The 18929-nt window shown below is 28.9% G+C and overlaps 2 protein-coding genes across 2 annotated transcripts; one reads left to right on the top strand and one right to left on the bottom strand.

Moving 5' to 3' along the window:
• Positions 1-4563: 4563 nt before the first annotated feature.
• LOC107475618 (protein ENHANCED DISEASE RESISTANCE 2-like) lies at positions 4564-6777 on the top strand. The gene is made up of 6 exons (XM_052257927.1): positions 4564-4675; positions 4810-4857; positions 5406-5552; positions 5635-5698; positions 6366-6409; positions 6667-6777. The coding sequence occupies exons 1-6, from the start codon at positions 4565-4567 to the stop codon at positions 6775-6777; spliced, it is 525 nt and encodes a 174-aa protein (XP_052113887.1). The 5' UTR covers position 4564.
• A 7699-nt stretch (positions 6778-14476) lies between these two features.
• Positions 14477-17331, bottom strand: LOC107475617 (putative expansin-B2). Its single transcript, XM_016095283.1, has 3 exons — positions 17160-17331; positions 16110-16222; positions 14477-14692 (listed from the first exon to the last, which is right to left on the bottom strand). Exons 1-3 carry the CDS (start codon positions 17329-17331, stop codon positions 14477-14479), a joined length of 501 nt encoding a protein of 166 aa, XP_015950769.1.
• Positions 17332-18929: the final 1598 nt, after the last annotated feature.

Here is an 18929-nt window from a genome sequence, read left to right as displayed (position 1 = left end):
GCAAAACATGATTCTTGGATAACCAATCCAATCCCAAAATGAGATCAAGACCAGTCATAGGCAAACAAATCAAATCATGCACAAATTCACGTTGCTGTACTCGAAAGGGAACCCGTGGACATCCTATCCTAGTCACTATAGCTTCATGAGTAGCATTATATACTTTCAAATCATAAGCTAAAACCACCATTCTCAATCCTAATTCATGGGCCTTTTCAAATGCAATAAATGAATGACTTGCTCCTGAATCAAATAAAGCATTTAAGATTTTACCAGCCATTTCACAATTACCTCTAATCAGTGTCTCAGATCCCTTAGCACCTATGGTAGAAGTGGTGTATACTCTCCCTGGCTGCTGCACCCTACCAGTCTCATACTTCTTCTTCTTCGGGCAATTACTGGCTATATGCCCGGGCTGTCCACAGGAATAGCAGACTCCAAGTCCTAATCTGCACGGAACTCCAGGATGATACTTTTTGCACTTCTGACAATTCAGATCCTGCTGTGGCTGCTTCCCAAACCTTCTTCCCTGATTAATATTGGTATTCAGCCTTCTGTAATTACCTTGACCCTGAGTCTGCTGTGGAACAGAACCTCCACACTTGAAATTCCTACCTCTTGGAGCAAAGTTCCTTCTTGAAGGTCTCTGAAAAGGCACCCTCAAACTTTCTTTCTCTGCTGCTGCCTTCCTCACACAATCTTCAGCCACTCTACTCTTATTCACCAATTCAGAAAACACCCTGATCTCTATTGGGGCAACAAAACTCAAAATATCACTCCGAAGGCCTCCCTCATACTTAATACACTTTCATTCGGCAAAATCTTCTGGTTCCCCTTGACAAATACGAGAAAAGTGACACAACTCCTCAAACTTACTAGTATACTCAGCAACAGTCATCTGTCCCTGTTTTAACTGCATTAATTCAAGTTCCTTGGCATTTCTGGCTGAATTAGTAAAGTATTTCTTATAGAATTCTGTCCGAAAAATCTCCCAAGGAATCGCAACACCATTAGGCTGCAGGATATGTTGTGTTCCCTGCCATCAATAGTGAGCCTCACCTTGCAGCTGATAAGTTCCAAATTCAACCCATTGCTCCTCAGGAACCTGTTGGGCCTGCAATGCCCGTTCCATAGCCTGGATCCAATTATCTGCATCAGTGGGATTTGAGGATCCCCTAAAAGTCGGAGGGTGAACTTTCAGAAACGTTGCAAGTGTCATAGGACCGTTCTCATCATTATTATTTCCATGATTACCCAGATTTATCTAATTACCCAGTGTCTCAGCTGTTGCCCGCATAGCTGCGGCCATATTTCCGAGGGTAGCCATAAAGTCTACTGGATCAGTCCCTATGGGGGCAGGAGTAACGGTGCCAGTCCTACCTCTACCTCACCCGCGACCGCGTTCGCAAGTCGACATCTGGTTCCTATACACACCAAACAAGTGATATTAAGTTGATCAGTCTCAATATCGCAGGTCTAATGATATAAGTTCCAAATGCATGCTCACATACATTTATGCCATATATATCAGTCAGATATCCTAATAGCACATAAACACATATACAGAGAATGCACAGAAGTACAATCAGTCCATCTTTTAGGCTCAATAGGAACGAACTGCTCTGATACCATAATGTAACACCCTACCACACTAAGCTTTACGCTTAAGCTGTAAAACAGAGGTGGTGTGGTATTACGACCTCTAAAATAAAATGAGTACATATAATAGCAGAAGAATTATAATATGCTAGGAGCCTTGAAGAAAAGAGGAAACAAAATCGCAAAATAAAAGCGCAACGCTCAAGGAACGGGTTAACCTGCGTGCTAAGGAAATCGTAAATGTTAAACATACGATAACAAAAGTAGAAACAAACCTCTAGGAGGATCAAAAGAACAAGTTATGCGGAGAGAAAACCAAGTACACATATACACATCATAGCATAACAAAATAACCCTGTAACCACTCCACTTCAAGGGTCCAGACGCCTAACGAGATGCCTCTCGACCTGCATCTGAAAAACAACAACATAGTATGGAATGAGAACCGGAGGTTCTCAGTATGGTAAAGGTGCCACACACATAATATATAAGGTCCTGGGAATGCCAAAGGCAATCCTAGAACGCCGACACTCAGATTATAGAGCTTAAAGTATTAAACAGAAGCCATAAAAAGTGGTTTACTAAGGATATTTAAACCTAACTTAACTTAACCTTAAATCTAAATCCCATTCTGCCATTCCTCCTTACCTCCAACTCCATCATGCATTTTCACAGACAATTAAACAGACAAAGGAAAGCACAAGAAGGTTACAAGTACTGCAGATAACAAATATACATTTAACATAGCAAGTACATTTAGGCACACCCAGTTAATACACAAGCAAGTAATTCAAGTAATATGCATATGATGCATGCCTGTCCTATGGCTGATGAGGCTCATCTGTCGGTTATCCAGCCAACCCAACAAGTTTGAATTGTCCTTAGACTGTCCCCCGACGTGCATCCCCAAGAGTCTATGCATAGCTTTTTCTTAAATAATCAATATTGCTCAATGGGGGTAACATTCCCGGGAATTTATATAGTGCCCGGTCACACTTACGTCGTAGCGTCAACAGAGTATCGAGTTTTCAACCTGGTACACATGGTGGCAAGCCACGGCATTTGATCCAGGGAATCTCGTATCTCAGATTATTCAAATTCATAAGCCATATAAATAATTCAATTATAATTCATCAACATCCACATCATTCTCAATCGCATTTCATTCATCATTATACGTCAATCATATTCAATCCTTATCCTTCATTATCACGCCTCCCATTCCGTCCATCAATAGTTCCAATTCAAAACATAATTCATTCTTTTCTGAATAAATCAAACTTAGAACATGCTCATTTTCTTAATAACTCTAAATCAAATCATATAACCTTTGAATTTAAATCTTTTTAAATAATCATATAAACAAAATCTCTAATTTTTTTTATAAAATTTCGGCAGCATCTCCTCTAAAACTTGGACTTTGCCACCATTTTTGGGTCCAAACCTGCTTTCTTTTCAATTCAACACACCCTTCCTCATCATCATAACAGTCACCACAATAAATCTACCTCAGATCAACAATTATACTCATATAATATTTAAATCCAACAACCAAAATTCAACTAAGAATTATAGTTCACAAATCCTAGGCTTTTAACACAAAATACCTTATTATCATAACAACCTCCACAATAGTTATACCACAAATCAATAATTCACCAAATCACCAGTTAATCAACAAGCACCAAACCAACCATGTTCATCAACAATAACATTCAACCATAATTCTCTCCAAATTAACATAACAACATTCGCCATCCAAAATTAATAACTAATTATTCAATAAAGTTCAACCAAATATATTCATTGACAAATTACTAAACATTAAACATACACCTGCATTCCAACTCATCCTATGGTCATCTAGCCTAAGTTTTCACAGAACATTATATATTAAATGCAAGAAACCTAAACCATACCTTGGCTGATTTCCATGTAACGACCAAAGCAAATTATTTAAAACCAAGGTAGCCCTTTCAAAATTCAACTAATCAGCTTCCTCCAAGTTCCAATATTCACAATTTCAAGCTCCAATTATTTATTCACAACCTAATACACATTTATAACACATATATATCCAATTTAATACTCAAAGCTCAAATTCAAAGAAAATAAAATAGAATTATCGTATCCTCACCTTACCCAAGCTTCACATAAGCAAGAGTGAATATTTCCCTCAAGCTAATTGGATCCTAAAACATCAGAAATCAAAGAAATTCAACATTCCCACTTAAAATTTGAAAATTGGGGAAAATGAAGGCTGAGTGTAAAATAATGAGTTACCTATGAAATTGTTCCGGTAGAAATGTAGAGCTCGACGTGGTGAACGCGTGGCCGCAAACGGTGCGGCGATTAGAGCTCGGACGGAGAAGTTACGGGGATCGGAAGTTTACCGTAAGGTTACAGAAGCTTTCTCCCCTCCCTGGAGTGTTTCACGCTGCTGCATCCAAATGAGGGAGAGAAAGGAGTTCGGCTTCTTTTAATGAGTTGGTCCGGTTGAACCGACAGCTCGGTTCGGGTCCGGTTCAATCGGTTCGATCCGTTCGGTCCAATCTTGGACCGTTTTCTTCGAAATTGGTGTCAAAATTCTCGTTTCGATGAGCTCTATCTTAATTTAATATAATTTTCACATTTCTAATCTTCTTTATTAAAAACTAATTTATTGACTAATTATCTACTAATTTAACCGGGGTTTACACTTGTGTTTTTGAAGAGCAATTCTTTCAATCCCACTTTGTTATCCTGTTAACTAATTCATGTGTTAGGACCCATTCCTTGAACGGTTGAACCCAATAATAATATATGCTCCTTATATTGATCATGTAAACTCTAATCAATTATGTGAATTCAAATATGTCTTTCAACTTAAGAACTATACATATTTTAAAATATATTTTTATCTGCTTGTGCATAGTTTTGTTGTATATTTTTTGGTTTTGGCTGAAGATTATGGACATAGAAATTTATGACGCAGGTAGTTGGAGGAGATCCCCTTTTGAGGCTCATAGCAGTTGATTGGTTCACAGTCGAACAATCTGTAGACAAAATTGCTCTGCATCCTAGATGTCTGGTTCAGGTAAAACGAAGTTTTTATTAAGTAGAGATGGAGAAGAGATGTTTGATTTGTTTGGATATGCTGATAAATATTTCTGCTAAGATACTAAACTATCAATTAACTTGTTTTCATATGTTCCTCCTTTTGAATTGCAGTCGGAAGCTGGGAAAAAGCTTCCATTTATCCTTGTCATTAATCTTCAGGTATGGATATTATTTTTTTCCTTTTTTATTGCAAAGTGAAATCCATTTAATGCAGAAGTGTTCAAGAGTGTTTAAAAAAGCCATTATTAGGTACCATGAAACTATATGCCTATTGTGAATCTCCCACATCCCCAGCTATACGTACCATGAAAGAATCTATAACTGTTAATCCATAATTTTAAGCCAAAATGTCATTGAACGCAGAATTGATTAACTTCTTAAAAAAAGCCATTATTAGATACCTTGAAACTATATGCCTATTGTGAATCTCCCACATCCCCAGCTATACGTACCATGAAAGAATCTATAACTGTTAATCCATAATTTTAAGCCAAAATGTCATTGAACGCAGAATTGATTAACTTCAAAAGTATGGTATTTATAGTGGAATACATTTGATGCCTTCACTGGCTTTCCTGTTGAATAACTCAGGAAGTATTAATGTAGTGCTTGATTTTTCTGAAATGGTGTTCGATTGGAATCATAAATTTGTGTGTGCTTATAAATCAGTTTCTCAAGAAGATTTCTTTTGCTTTCATCGACATCAGGTTCCTGCTAAACTAAACTATAGTCTGGTTCTATATTTTGTGGCTGACAGACCTATAAATAAAGATTCTCTATTGGCTAAGTTTGTAAATGGAAGTGATGCATTTTCGACTCAGGATTCAAAATTATTCCAAGCATATATAGTTGAGGTGCGTGGTTCACTGTAAAATGTTATATACCCTGTTTGATGCTTGGTAGTGTTGAGCAACTAGTTGTTTTCATTGGATGCAGGGATATTGGATGGTTAAGAGAGCCGTTGGAACAAAAGCTTACTTGTTAGGGAAAGCTGTGACATGTAAATACTTTAGACAAGATAATTTTTTGGAGGTAAGGCCAGCCTTAGCATTTTCTCCTCTATGACCACTAGACTTAGATGATAATTTAATGATCATTAATTTGGCTGTGGCATTGGCATGTCAAGTTAAGAAGTGAAAATTAGTTTTATGTTGGTTCTCAAAATTATGGAAAAATGTTGAGTTAAACATTCTACTTTATTCATATGTTCATATGTGTATTGTGTGGTCACTGTTATAATTGTTTTGTCTTGTGTGCCCATGAAGTTCTTATGCTATTTTATGTAGAAAACATTGTTACACACTCTTGTCAGTGGTATTAATTCAATTCTATTTAGGTTTAGTATCTGCTGGAATTGTTTAATAAGTAACTACATATCAATTTCTGCAGTTTGCCATTGCATTTTATGTTTTATTTAGTTTGGGGAAATTTCTATCTTTAAAATGTATACATTTGTCTCATTATATAACTTACTAATGAAGGTTTTGCTCTGATCCATGATCTTGTAAGACCGAAAGTTTCATTGTGATAATTGTTTAGAAGTTATAGGGATTGCAAATATTAGTCATAACAGAACAAAAATATTTACAACACTATCTTAAATTTTTCTATTGGTTTGAGATTGTTCTTTAGCAGCAACTTTTTCAGTTTCTCTATGTAAAATACAGGGTTTTGGAGAGACAAAGGATCTGGCTTCAGAACTTCTTACACTGTAATAATTGATGCTTTACTAAAATGTGGCTCAGTTAAGAGTATGTTGTTATTTTACTACAAGTTTCTTACTTTTCTTGTTTAATAGAGAACTAGGATAATTTTAGAAAGACTTAAAAACATAAATTGATGTTATTTTGAATTAGTATTTGTGAGGAGTGATGATAAATAGTAACCAAATTCATGTTTCTGAAATTAATAATATGTGTTGACTTGATTTTCTTCTACTGTAACTAAATTTTTTTATGTAATTGACAGGTGACAACTGCTTTTGCAGTATATGCTAACTGGAGCTTTGAAGGAATCAAGGGAAGGGATGGGAGGATTCTCCACAGTTTTACCATATTTACATGCACCACCTACACATAAATGTACCTCATAACAAGCACCACATCCGTAGCCCTGGCGGAAAATATAATGGCCAACAGCCGCCGTCAATTTAGAGATGGGAGGATTCTCCACAGTTTTACCATATTTACATGCACCACCTACACATAATTACATTAATATTATCAAATTAATCACTAACAAAAGAAGATTATTAGAAATATAATTAATCATTCATATATACTCTCTTATTGATTCAAGTTTTTGTAAAAGAAGTATTTTATGGTATAATATCAAAACTTTTATATGATCTAAAATTTTAGAATATACTCCTTATTGATTTAAAAAAAAATCATCACAAGATAAATGAAAAAAATAAAAGATAAACTTGCAAAAGTTAACACAAAACCAAAATTAAATTTTACTTAAAAGACATATTAGAGATATAATTATTCATATATTTTCTCTTATAAATTTAAAATTTTAGAAGAATTGATCTTATGAATACATAAATTACTTTTATTGAGTCAATTGCAATATTATTTTTAATTATGACATGCATCCTTAATATGAATGTATATATTATTAAAATATATTATATTAGATATAAAATCATATATCATATATCATCTGTCTATGTAAATTCTTAAGTTTTCTAAAAGTTAATAATTATATTTATATGATATAATTTTAGAGTATTTATAAATAAAAATATCCAAAATTCAATTCTTAATTATAGTCGTATTTTTTAAAATTAAAAGCAAATAAATAAATAAAATTTTATCACAAAATATGACTAGATCTATACATTATTCATTTTTCAAACATAATAATAGTTCACTATAAAAAAAAAGATGTATTATATATATAAATTGTTTAAATGTCTTTATAAATAATTTAAATTTTTAAAAAATAATTCCATAACAAAAGCAATTGGTAATAAATTAAAATGATTAAAATCAACTATGGGAGTTGATTTGGAAGAGTATAGTTGTATGACCATGATAAATAAATAAAAGCTTTTTACTTGGTACATACAAAGAAGAAGAAGATTAGCATAAGTATATGTAATAAAAATAATTTAACTTGCACACTCACTCTCTGATCCAGCTCCGTCGGGGGTTCCATACCATGTAGCTTGTGTTTGGTCCCATGGTTTTTCATCATTTGGAACCTTTGAAGGGTTGAAAAATTTGGGGTTGATGCAATAGCAAGTAGTGCTTAAAAGCATAGAACAAAGGACTGCAAGAGTAAATGTGTGAACCTTCATGATGAATTGATGATAGTTTTTGCAACTGTTGTAATGTATCATGTTTCAAACTTGCTAGCTAGTAGTATTTATAGTACATGTTTTTAATAATTAAATTTCATATAATTTTTTGTGTAAAAATAGGCCATGTCAACATTCAAATTTGTCAATAATTAATATTAATAATGTTAATTCTATTTTTCTGGTATAATTCAAAGAAAAAAAAAACTTCAAAATATTCACTTAAAATGTTAAGCGTGTGCAACGTTGATTTTAGTTTTGTTATCTTATAAATCCTTTTTGGAAATGATAAAGATAAGAGAATATTAATTGGATGATTAAAATTCCAAAGGAGTAAATTACAAAATTATGTAAAAAAAAAATTTTCCTACAAATAAAAATCCGTATCTTGTTCAAGAAGAAAATTCTGATCCATATAAAAGAGCTTGAAAGGGAAAAAATCATTATACATTATTATTATTATTATTATTATTATCATTATTATTATTATTCTTATTATTATTATTAATTGCATAATATTCTGACATACACCAAATCTATTCACGTAACATATTTTGGTTCAGTTTGATTTTTTTTATTTAAATTGAATAAATATATAAATTACGAAAATACATAAAATATAATGTATTTAAATAATTATTTTATATTTTATGTCATATTTTTGTAATTTATATATTTATTTAATTTAAATAAAAAAATTCGATCCAGTTCTCAGGTATTTCTATTATCAATGTTATTTAAGAAAAATATTAAATATAATTACAAAATTTGCGGCTATTTTTTTAATATGAAAAAAATATGTTTCTCATTGAAATGAAGAAATAATGAAGCGTAATTGCAAGTATATAAAATTATAAATGTCACAAACTACAGATGAACAGGTCCTAAAAGGCTAAAACATAACATTTAGATTGCGAGCTGATTTTTGCAGGTTGCATGCTGGTTGTTGATTGGTCAATGATGCCAAATGTGACCTGTCTGTTGATTCTTTCTATAACCCTGCTTGATAATTTTGTCTATAAATATAAAATTTGTTACTATTTTCTCATTATTTTGAGTTAAAGTGCGTTGGTAATTAGTGGTGTGAGGATAAATAATCTTTAGTGAATTTAAAGAAAAGATTTTTTACAGATTAATTATTTGAAAATAAATAATTATTTATAAATTAAAGATTATTTTTTAAATAATTATAAATTAATTACACAAAAATTAAATTATGACTACTTAAAAATATTAAAGTAATTAAATTATAAAATATTACTATCATGAATTATTAAACTTGTCATAACAATTAAAAATTATAGGACACTGTATTATAATTATAAAGAATTCAAAATTAAAAATAATTGCAAAAATTACTAAAATTAAATTATTAAAGTAATAATTAAATACTTTACATTAAATTTTAATTACATTAGACAACAACAAACTTTAATTACATTAAAAAAATATTATAAATTACTATGTGATAATTAAACAAAACTAAAAATTATAATAAAATTATAAAAAACAACAAGATTATAATTTAATATACAACACTAAAGTGATTAAAATTAAATTCAACTTATATTTTAAATAATAATATTAACCAAATAATGAGGATTATAAAATATTTAAAAAGTTAAAATTTACATATTAATTTATTAAGGATGATCTAAATTAAAAATTAAAAATTTCTCTAAAATTTTTAGAAAAATTTAAACTCTCTTTAACTATTTCTGTAAGCAGTAATATACAAGCAAGCTGCCATTAGAGAATTAGTTATAATCAGAACTTATAAGAAAATTCTAGAAGCAATTAGTTAGAATCAGTTACACTGCCAATTATATAAAGTTGTAGCACCTATAAAACAAACTGAAGTAAATTCATTTCTTTTATAACTCAAATTTATTTTTTCTCTTTTTCTCTGTTAGTTCTGCACTTTTTTGCACTTCACTTCATCATCTTCATCTCTAGCTTGATACCTCACATGATGTTAGAGCTGCAGATCCATGGAACACACACCTCAGTTCACCACCAACGGACTTGTGAGTATACCGAATCAGAATGCATTTGCTGCATTCTCTGCAACCAAACTCAACGAAAATAACTTCAAGGTGTGAAAAAAGCAAGCTCTCGTGTGCATCGAGATCAACAAACTACAAAATCACCTCAATCCTGCAAAGATTCTAACAAGGTTCAGCTCAGAATCAAATCGCAGAAGTGAAATTGAAAGCTAGGAATATGCAGAATGGGAAGTTCAAGATCAATGGCTAGTTGCCTAGCTAATTGCATCCATGGAACCGAGCTTTGTAAATAGAGTAATCGAATGTGAGTATGCATACCAGATCTGGATTACGTTAGAAGAATATTTTGCAGCAAGAGTAAAAACAAGAATTAAACAGCTAAAAACTCAAATAAGAGCACTCAAGAAGCATAGTTTAACAGTAACAAAATATATGTCAAGAGAAGAATACATTGAAGCAGTCTTGGCAGGACTTGGTGAAGAATAGATTACACCACTAAAAGTGAGTTTGAAACACAACTCTTAACTCAAGAAGAGCTAATTGAGAGGTTTAGAAAAACAGAATTGGGATCAATGCAAGTGAATATCGCTCAGAGCAATGAAGAAATTCAAGAAAATTCTCAAAGAAGAGGCTACAACAATTACAACAGCAGAGGCGGCTTCCGAGGCTCCAGAGGAAGACGACAGTTCAGAGGTGGAGGCAGCCGTTCCTCATGGTGGCAAGGTAGTGGACCACAATGCCAACTCTGTGGCAAGATTGGCCACACAGTTGTTCAATGTTATCATTGCTTCGACCAAAACTTTATGAATCCTTACTTTCAATCTCTATCTATATTCATTTTAGTGGCTAATAATTTTAATACACCTAACATAATTTTTATTCTAATTATATGGCACATTGATTTCAATATTGTTTGTTGAATAGTATATAAGCTAAGCTATGAATTTGTAATCACTTCCCTCTATCTATATTCATTTTATTCGTTCTCTCTATTTCTCTCTCTTTTTTCTCTGTAATTGGATATCACTCTCACTGCCACTCCTATCTTCAAGAGTAATTATATATTGTTGCAAGTTTCTAAAATATATATTAGTGTATTAATAGGCTGAATTCACCTTTCTATAAATTAAATGCGGATAATAATTTATTAGTCAAAATGATAAACAATTTATACTAATATTAGAAAATTATAAGCTCAGTTCTTGAAATTAATAAGATTTTTTCTATAAATTATATACGATGAAAGATATTTTTGAAAGAAAAAAAAAGTTGGATATTAACTCTTTCACATATTTCATTATATCTAGTAAAAGAAGATACCATAGATTCTTATTTAGTGATTGATCATCCTTTATATTTATATCATATACATGTATTTTTTTTAATTTAATAAAAAGGACAATTATGTATATATAAAGAGAAATATAGTATATTTTTCTAATAAGAGTCTTCTAGAAATTTATCTTTGATCGATAAACTTGACCGATCTTCCAATCCTTTGGGATCATATCACGAATCATAATGGTCTTTCCTTTGATGCCATTGGGATAATGTTGAGCGAGTGTAAAATTGAATGGAGGTTGTAGATCATAACCACCAGCAAAAACACTCCAAGTTGGACCCCACACATGAGAAATGTTATTGAAACTTATAGTATTTTCTATATAAACATCTGCATCTCCATTTACGTATTCCATTGATACTTCCAAATACTCTGATCTAGATTTTTCACCGATGATAAATGCTATAGAATCTCCAAATGAGCATGAAACCCTAAAGAACACCACACAATTAAAATTGAGAGAGATACATAAAAAATAATAAATTCAAGTATATTATTTTTGTCTTTAATATTTGGACTAAATCTTAAAGTTGTCTTTAATATTTTATCGTTAACTCTTTAAAATTTCTGAAATAAAAATGCATACGTAGATATTATAATTCACTGTAAAAATCTAAACTCATATTACCGATAATAAAAATAAAAAATTAAATAAATAAAAAATAACACTAGCATACGAGAAAACGAAATACAATTAAAGTTTTGTATTGTTAGTGTCATTTTTTATTTATTTAATTTTTTATTTTTTTACCAACGATAATATAAGATTAGTTTGTCTAAGTAGATTATAATGTTTATATATGCATATCTGTTATAGAATTATTAACAGAAATGATAATAAGATAATGTTGTAATAAATTTTAAATGTTAGAAACTTAAATAAACGTTTAAAATACTAAGAATAATTTTAAAATTTAATTTAAATATTAAAGACAAAAAGTCAAAAACAGTATTTTATTCAAAATAATATAATTAAGATAGAAATATTATATTTTTTATTTATACTATTCTTAGTTTTTGTATGAAGTGAACGTCAGATAAATTGTCTCCAATAGAAACATTTTTCTCATCAGTCGTTATCTGATTTTCTAAAATAAATTTATATTATTTAATGTCTCAATATTTTTATCTTAAAAAATTATCAAATGAAGATGGCTTTTTTTATAGGCCTCAATTGTCGTACTAATTTTATTATGCGTGTGCCTTAATAAGAGGTAGTAAAATTTTGTGTGTCTCTATATATATATGTAGCTATAATTTTTTTTGAAATATAATTATATATTTAAAACATATTAAATTGTGTTTGTAAATCGCAATGGCTAAAATGGATCAATCGAATTTTATTAGTGCTTAAAATTTAAATTAAATGAATTCCTATCAGATTCTTCAAATTTTAATAGATTTTGAAAAAAAAGCCAGTTAATTGAAAAGCGATTAAATTTATATTTTAAAACACAGGGAAATAAATATCCCAAATTGATCTTTAATAATTCATGCTTCAAATTTTGTTCCCTAATAGAAAAAGTCTCTAATATTTTAAAAAGATAAACAAATTAATCTTAAATAAAATAAAAAGACATTTTACTTTTTAAAAAATAAGGACTAATTTGTCATTTTTTAAAATTAATTTTTGTTTTAAATTTTTTTGGGAACTAATAACATAGAGTTAACGATAAAAAACGCTTCTAAATTATTCTGACGCTGACAAAAATGTCCCTAATTTTTGTTATCAACAAAAATATTTTTAAATAATTAAAAAAATGTGCCAAAACTACACATTCATTAAAATAGAAGTAGTTCATTAACGTTGTGGTATGATGTGACAAACAGAACAGTATATATGATAAACAAAAAACTAACGGGCCTCGTATTATATTTGTCCCAAATTTAAAAACCTTATACCCTAATTTCTTTTCATTCTTTTCCGTTTGCTCACATTTTTTCTCACAGTGACCCATCCTCTAACCCATTTACCATCTGCAACACCCGCCACCAGGCGACCCATCACAGTTGTAGCTCCATCTAATTTCGCATTATCTACCTCTCTTCTTCTCTCACTTTTTCTTACTCACCTTTTCTCTCTTCTTTCTGACTTCCTCTCATTCGGTCTTCCTCTCTCAACAACGCCTAAAACGATGAAATTGAGAAACTACAGGCAGAATTGAAATGCGAGCACGATCAGAACTAGAAGGCAAGCGCGAAGATCGAAACTGGAAGACGAGCGTCACAACCAGCACAGGAACGTGAGCACGACTGGATCTGGAAGGCTAGCACGTTCAAATCTAGAAGGCAAGCATGACGGGATGGAGTTGGCTCCTCCATCAGCGTCGGAAGACTAGCTCGAACGAGATGGTCCTCGTTCATGCTTCTCTTCCTTTGCAGCAGGTCCTGGATTAGGTTGCTCCTCCTGCCTAGTTGTCCTTGCTCGCATTGCTCCTCTCTTGTCAGTAGTCCTCTCTTCCACGCTTTTATTTTTTATTTAGTTTATTGGTGATTACTGATTAATGCTACTATTGTTAATGGATTATGGTTTTAATGAAAATTAGGGTTTAAATTATATTTTTTATTTTTTAATTTAGGTCTGTTTCAATTGAAAAAGTTTAATTTATTTGGGTCTATTATTATCTCTTTTTGTTTTTTTGGAATATCTAATATCAGTTTAATTTGGATCTTTTTTTGCTGTTTTGTGATTTTAAAGAGGACAATAGGTATTGATGATGAGGAGGTGAGAAAAGAAAAACGAGTGCCAGAGAGTGAAAAGAAGTTAGAGGAGAAGAAAGGGAGAAGATAGGGAGGGAGTGGAGCTGCGACAGTAGTGGTTTGTCAGTGACTCTATTACTATGGACAAAGGTGCTGGTGATTGACCGACTTAGAAAATGGATGAGTGAGAGGAAAATATGAGAAAAAAGAAGAGGGTGGTTCATTTGCTATATAAATCACTCTGTTTGTCACATCATACCAAACCGTTAACGAACCACCTCTGTTTCAATAAATATGTAATTTTGTGTTTTTAAATTATTTAAGAATATTTTTGCCAATAACAAAAGTTGGAAAATTTTTTATTTGTGCCAAAGTAATGTAGGAACATTTTTTTTGGTTAACCAATTACTATATATAAAAGATTTAGTTTGGAAAAATTATTTGCAAAGCATTATACCTTCTGTATTGAAGGTTGACTTGTCCAAGTTTGCGAAGAGTATCTTGTTGACCTGGATTTGCGATGGAAGCAAAAGCGGCGCCACTGAGATTGAAATGGTATCCTGAACACGATGGGCATTCATCACTTACCACCACTGTCACTGGCTTCCCTGAACATGCTGGATTATCTGTGCATTTCACCTATATATCATAATCATCAACATTTCTTATTATATTTTTCATGATTAGCAAAAAGCGGAGTATGTCTACAGTTACGGTAGTTATAATAGTTAAAAAATTTTATTAATACTTAAAAGATATTATTAAATAGTAAAAAGTTATTATTTTAATTTTACCAATACTGTATAAGTGTTGCTAAAATTATATAGCTATTATAGTCACTTACTCAATGTAACCATAGACATGATAAAAAAAAGCTCTAAATAAATTAAGGTTAGTTTAGTAAATCTATTTATAGAGATATTTGTGTTTCATATTTTGTGTTTGATAAATCAAAAGTATAATGTATTTGTATTTGTGCATAAGTTAAAGAAGTACTTTTCAATGTTAGGTTTTATTTATTCTGAATTAAAAAAAATTTAATATAACCTTATATATCAATAAATATTTAAATTTATTCTTATATTCACATTAATTACGGTCTTTTAAATTTAAAAATTATTTTATTAAACATAATTATTATTATTTTGAGTTGAGTTAGGCCAAATTCAAACTCATTCATTAATAATCAAACTTATTTATAAAATTCAAGCTCAACTCATAAAAAAATCATGAATTAACACAAATAACATGAACATATTTTATTATTTTATATAAATAAACTATAATTTATATATAAAAATATCAATTATCTTTTATGTTCTCTATCATAATTATATATAAAAAGTATATACATATGTATGTAAAGTTATGTATTATTGTTAAATTAAAAATGCAAAATACATAATATATTAATATAAATAATTATAATATATAATCAAACTAACTCACGATTAGTCACCAAACAAAAAAACTAACTCACAATTTAAAGGATGAGTTTATTCAAATTTAAGTTCAACTCATTTAGCAATAAAAATTTGGTGATTAGATGTGAAATAATATCAAATTTGTTTATTTTTAATATTACTAAAAATATTAATTCATCCTTTAATGCATTTTTATGTTCATTGATCTTTTGAAAATTAAAATTGTAGCTTATTTTGAAAAGATACTTTTAGATTTTTTTAGTATTTCTATTTTATTAAAATAAATTTCTCAAACATATTAGAAAAGAATAAAAGAAAAAAAAGTGAATAATTTTTTAGTTTAATTTTGATGCATTGACAGTATAAAATATTTTATACAGTTATGCAATTATAATCATTTTTAGATGATTATTCATGTGATCAATATAAAAAATAGTTATTTTAACTAATGTAATGTTATATAATTAAATACACGTATAAAACGATTTTATACAGTGTATCAAAATTAAATTTATAGTTTATATAAAAAAATTAAACCAAATAAATGTACCTCATAACAAGCACCACATCCGTAGCCCTGGCGGAAAATATAATGGCCAACAGCCGCCGTCAATTTAGAGATATAAATGTACCTCATAACAAGCACCACATCCGTAGCCCTGGCGGAAAATATAATGGCCAACAGCCGCCGTCAATTTAGAGATGGGAGGATTCTCCACAGTTTTACCATATTTACATGCACCACCTACACATAATTACATTAATATTATCAAATTAATCACTAACAAAAGAAGATTATTAGAAATATAATTAATCATTCATATATACTCTCTTATTGATTCAAGTTTTTGTAAAAGAAGTATTTTATGGTATAATATCAAAACTTTTATATGATCTAAAATTTTAGAATATACTCCTTATTGATTTAAAAAAAAATCATCACAAGATAAATGAAAAAAATAAAAGATAAACTTGCAAAAGTTAACACAAAACCAAAATTAAATTTTACTTAAAAGACATATTAGAGATATAATTATTCATATATTTTCTCTTATAAATTTAAAATTTTAGAAGAATTGATCTTATGAATACATAAATTACTTTTATTGAGTCAATTGCAATATTATTTTTAATTATGACATGCATCCTTAATATGAATGTATATATTATTAAAATATATTATATTAGATATAAAATCATATATCATATATCATCTGTCTATGTAAATTCTTAAGTTTTCTAAAAGTTAATAATTATATTTATATGATATAATTTTAGAGTATTTATAAATAAAAATATCCAAAATTCAATTCTTAATTATAGTCGTATTTTTTAAAATTAAAAGCAAATAAATAAATAAAATTTTATCACAAAATATGACTAGATCTATACATTATTCATTTTTCAAACATAATAATAGTTCACTATAAAAAAAAAGATGTATTATATATATAAATTGTTTAAATGTCTTTATAAATAATTTAAATTTTTAAAAAATAATTCCATAACAAAAGCAATTGGTAATAAATTAAAATGATTAAAATCAACTATGGGAGTTGATTTGGAAGAGTATAGTTGTATGACCATGATAAATAAATAAAAGCTTTTTACTTGGTACATACAAAGAAGAAGAAGATTAGCATAAGTATATGTAATAAAAATAATTTAACTTGCACACTCACTCTCTGATCCAGCTCCGTCGGGGGTTCCATACCATGTAGCTTGTGTTTGGTCCCATGGTTTTTCATCATTTGGAACCTTTGAAGGGTTGAAAAATTTGGGGTTGATGCAATAGCAAGTAGTGCTTAAAAGCATAGAACAAAGGACTGCAAGAGTAAATGTGTGAACCTTCATGATGAATTGATGATAGTTTTTGCAACTGTTGTAATGTATCATGTTTCAAACTTGCTAGCTAGTAGTATTTATAGTACATGTTTTTAATAATTAAATTTCATATAATTTTTTGTGTAAAAATAGGCCATGTCAACATTCAAATTTGTCAATAATTAATATTAATAATGTTAATTCTATTTTTCTGGTATAATTCAAAGAAAAAAAAAACTTCAAAATATTCACTTAAAATGTTAAGCGTGTGCAACGTTGATTTTAGTTTTGTTATCTTATAAATCCTTTTTGGAAATGATAAAGATAAGAGAATATTAATTGGATGATTAAAATTCCAAAGGAGTAAATTACAAAATTATGTAAAAAAAAAATTTTCCTACAAATAAAAATCCGTATCTTGTTCAAGAAGAAAATTCTGATCCATATAAAAGAGCTTGAAAGGGAAAAAATCATTATACATTATTATTATTATTATTATTATTATCATTATTATTATTATTCTTATTATTATTATTAATTGCATAATATTCTGACATACACCAAATCTATTCACGTAACATATTTTGGTTCAGTTTGATTTTTTTTATTTAAATTGAATAAATATATAAATTACGAAAATACATAAAATATAATGTATTTAAATAATTATTTTATATTTTATGTCATATTTTTGTAATTTATATATTTATTTAATTTAAATAAAAAAATTCGATCCAGTTCTCAGGTATTTCTATTATCAATGTTATTTAAGAAAAATATTAAATATAATTACAAAATTTGCGGCTATTTTTTTAATATGAAAAAAATATGTTTCTCATTGAAATGAAGAAATAATGAAGCGTAATTGCAAGTATATAAAATTATAAATGTCACAAACTACAGATGAACAGGTCCTAAAAGGCTAAAACATAACATTTAGATTGCGAGCTGATTTTTGCAGGTTGCATGCTGGTTGTTGATTGGTCAATGATGCCAAATGTGACCTGCCTGTTGATTCTTTCTATAACCCTGCTTGATAATTTTGTCTATAAATATAAAATTTGTTACTATTTTCTCATTATTTTGAGTTAAAGTGCGTTGGTAATTAGTGGTGTGAGGATAAATAATCTTTAGTGAATTTAAAGAAAAGATTTTTTACAGATTAATTATTTGAAAATAAATAATTATTTATAAATTAAAGATTATTTTTTAAATAATTATAAATTAATTACACAAAAATTAAATTATGACTACTTAAAAATATTAAAGTAATTAAATTATAAAATATTACTATCATGAATTATTAAACTTGTCATAACAATTAAAAATTATAGGACACTGTATTATAATTATAAAGAATTCAAAATTAAAAATAATTGCAAAAATTACTAAAATTAAATTATTAAAGTAATAATTAAATACTTTACATTAAATTTTAATTACATTAGACAACAACAAACTTTAATTACATTAAAAAAATATTATAAATTACTATGTGATAATTAAACAAAACTAAAAATTATAATAAAATTATAAAAAACAACAAGATTATAATTTAATATACAACACTAAAGTGATTAAAATTAAATTCAACTTATATTTTAAATAATAATATTAACCAAATAATG

Source organism: Arachis duranensis, chromosome 2 (genome assembly GCF_000817695.3).
Source record: "Arachis duranensis cultivar V14167 chromosome 2, aradu.V14167.gnm2.J7QH, whole genome shotgun sequence".
Taxonomy (NCBI): Eukaryota; Viridiplantae; Streptophyta; class Magnoliopsida; order Fabales; family Fabaceae; genus Arachis; species Arachis duranensis.
Note: the sequence above shows the minus strand (reverse complement) of the source record. Positions and strands in the feature narration are given on the sequence as shown.

Coding starts and splice junctions, on each gene's coding strand:
- LOC107475618 (XM_052257927.1), top strand. CDS start 4,565: ATGACGCAGGTAGTTGGAGGAGATCCCCTTTTGAGGCTCATAGCAGTT. Junction 4,858..5,405: donor TCCTTGTCATTAATCTTCAG/GTATGGATATTA, acceptor CATCGACATCAG/GTTCCTGCTAAACTAAACTA. Junction 5,699..6,365: donor GTTAGGGAAAGCTGTGACAT/GTAAATACTTTA, acceptor TGTAAAATACAG/GGTTTTGGAGAGACAAAGGA.
- LOC107475617 (XM_016095283.1), bottom strand. CDS start 17,331: ATGAAGGTTCACACATTTACTCTTGCAGTCCTTTGTTCTATGCTTTTA. Junction 16,223..17,159: donor CGACGGAGCTGGATCAGAGA/GTGAGTGTGCAA, acceptor AATTATGTGTAG/GTGGTGCATGTAAATATGGT. Junction 14,693..16,109: donor GATGTGGTGCTTGTTATGAG/GTACATTTATAT, acceptor TATGATATATAG/GTGAAATGCACAGATAATCC.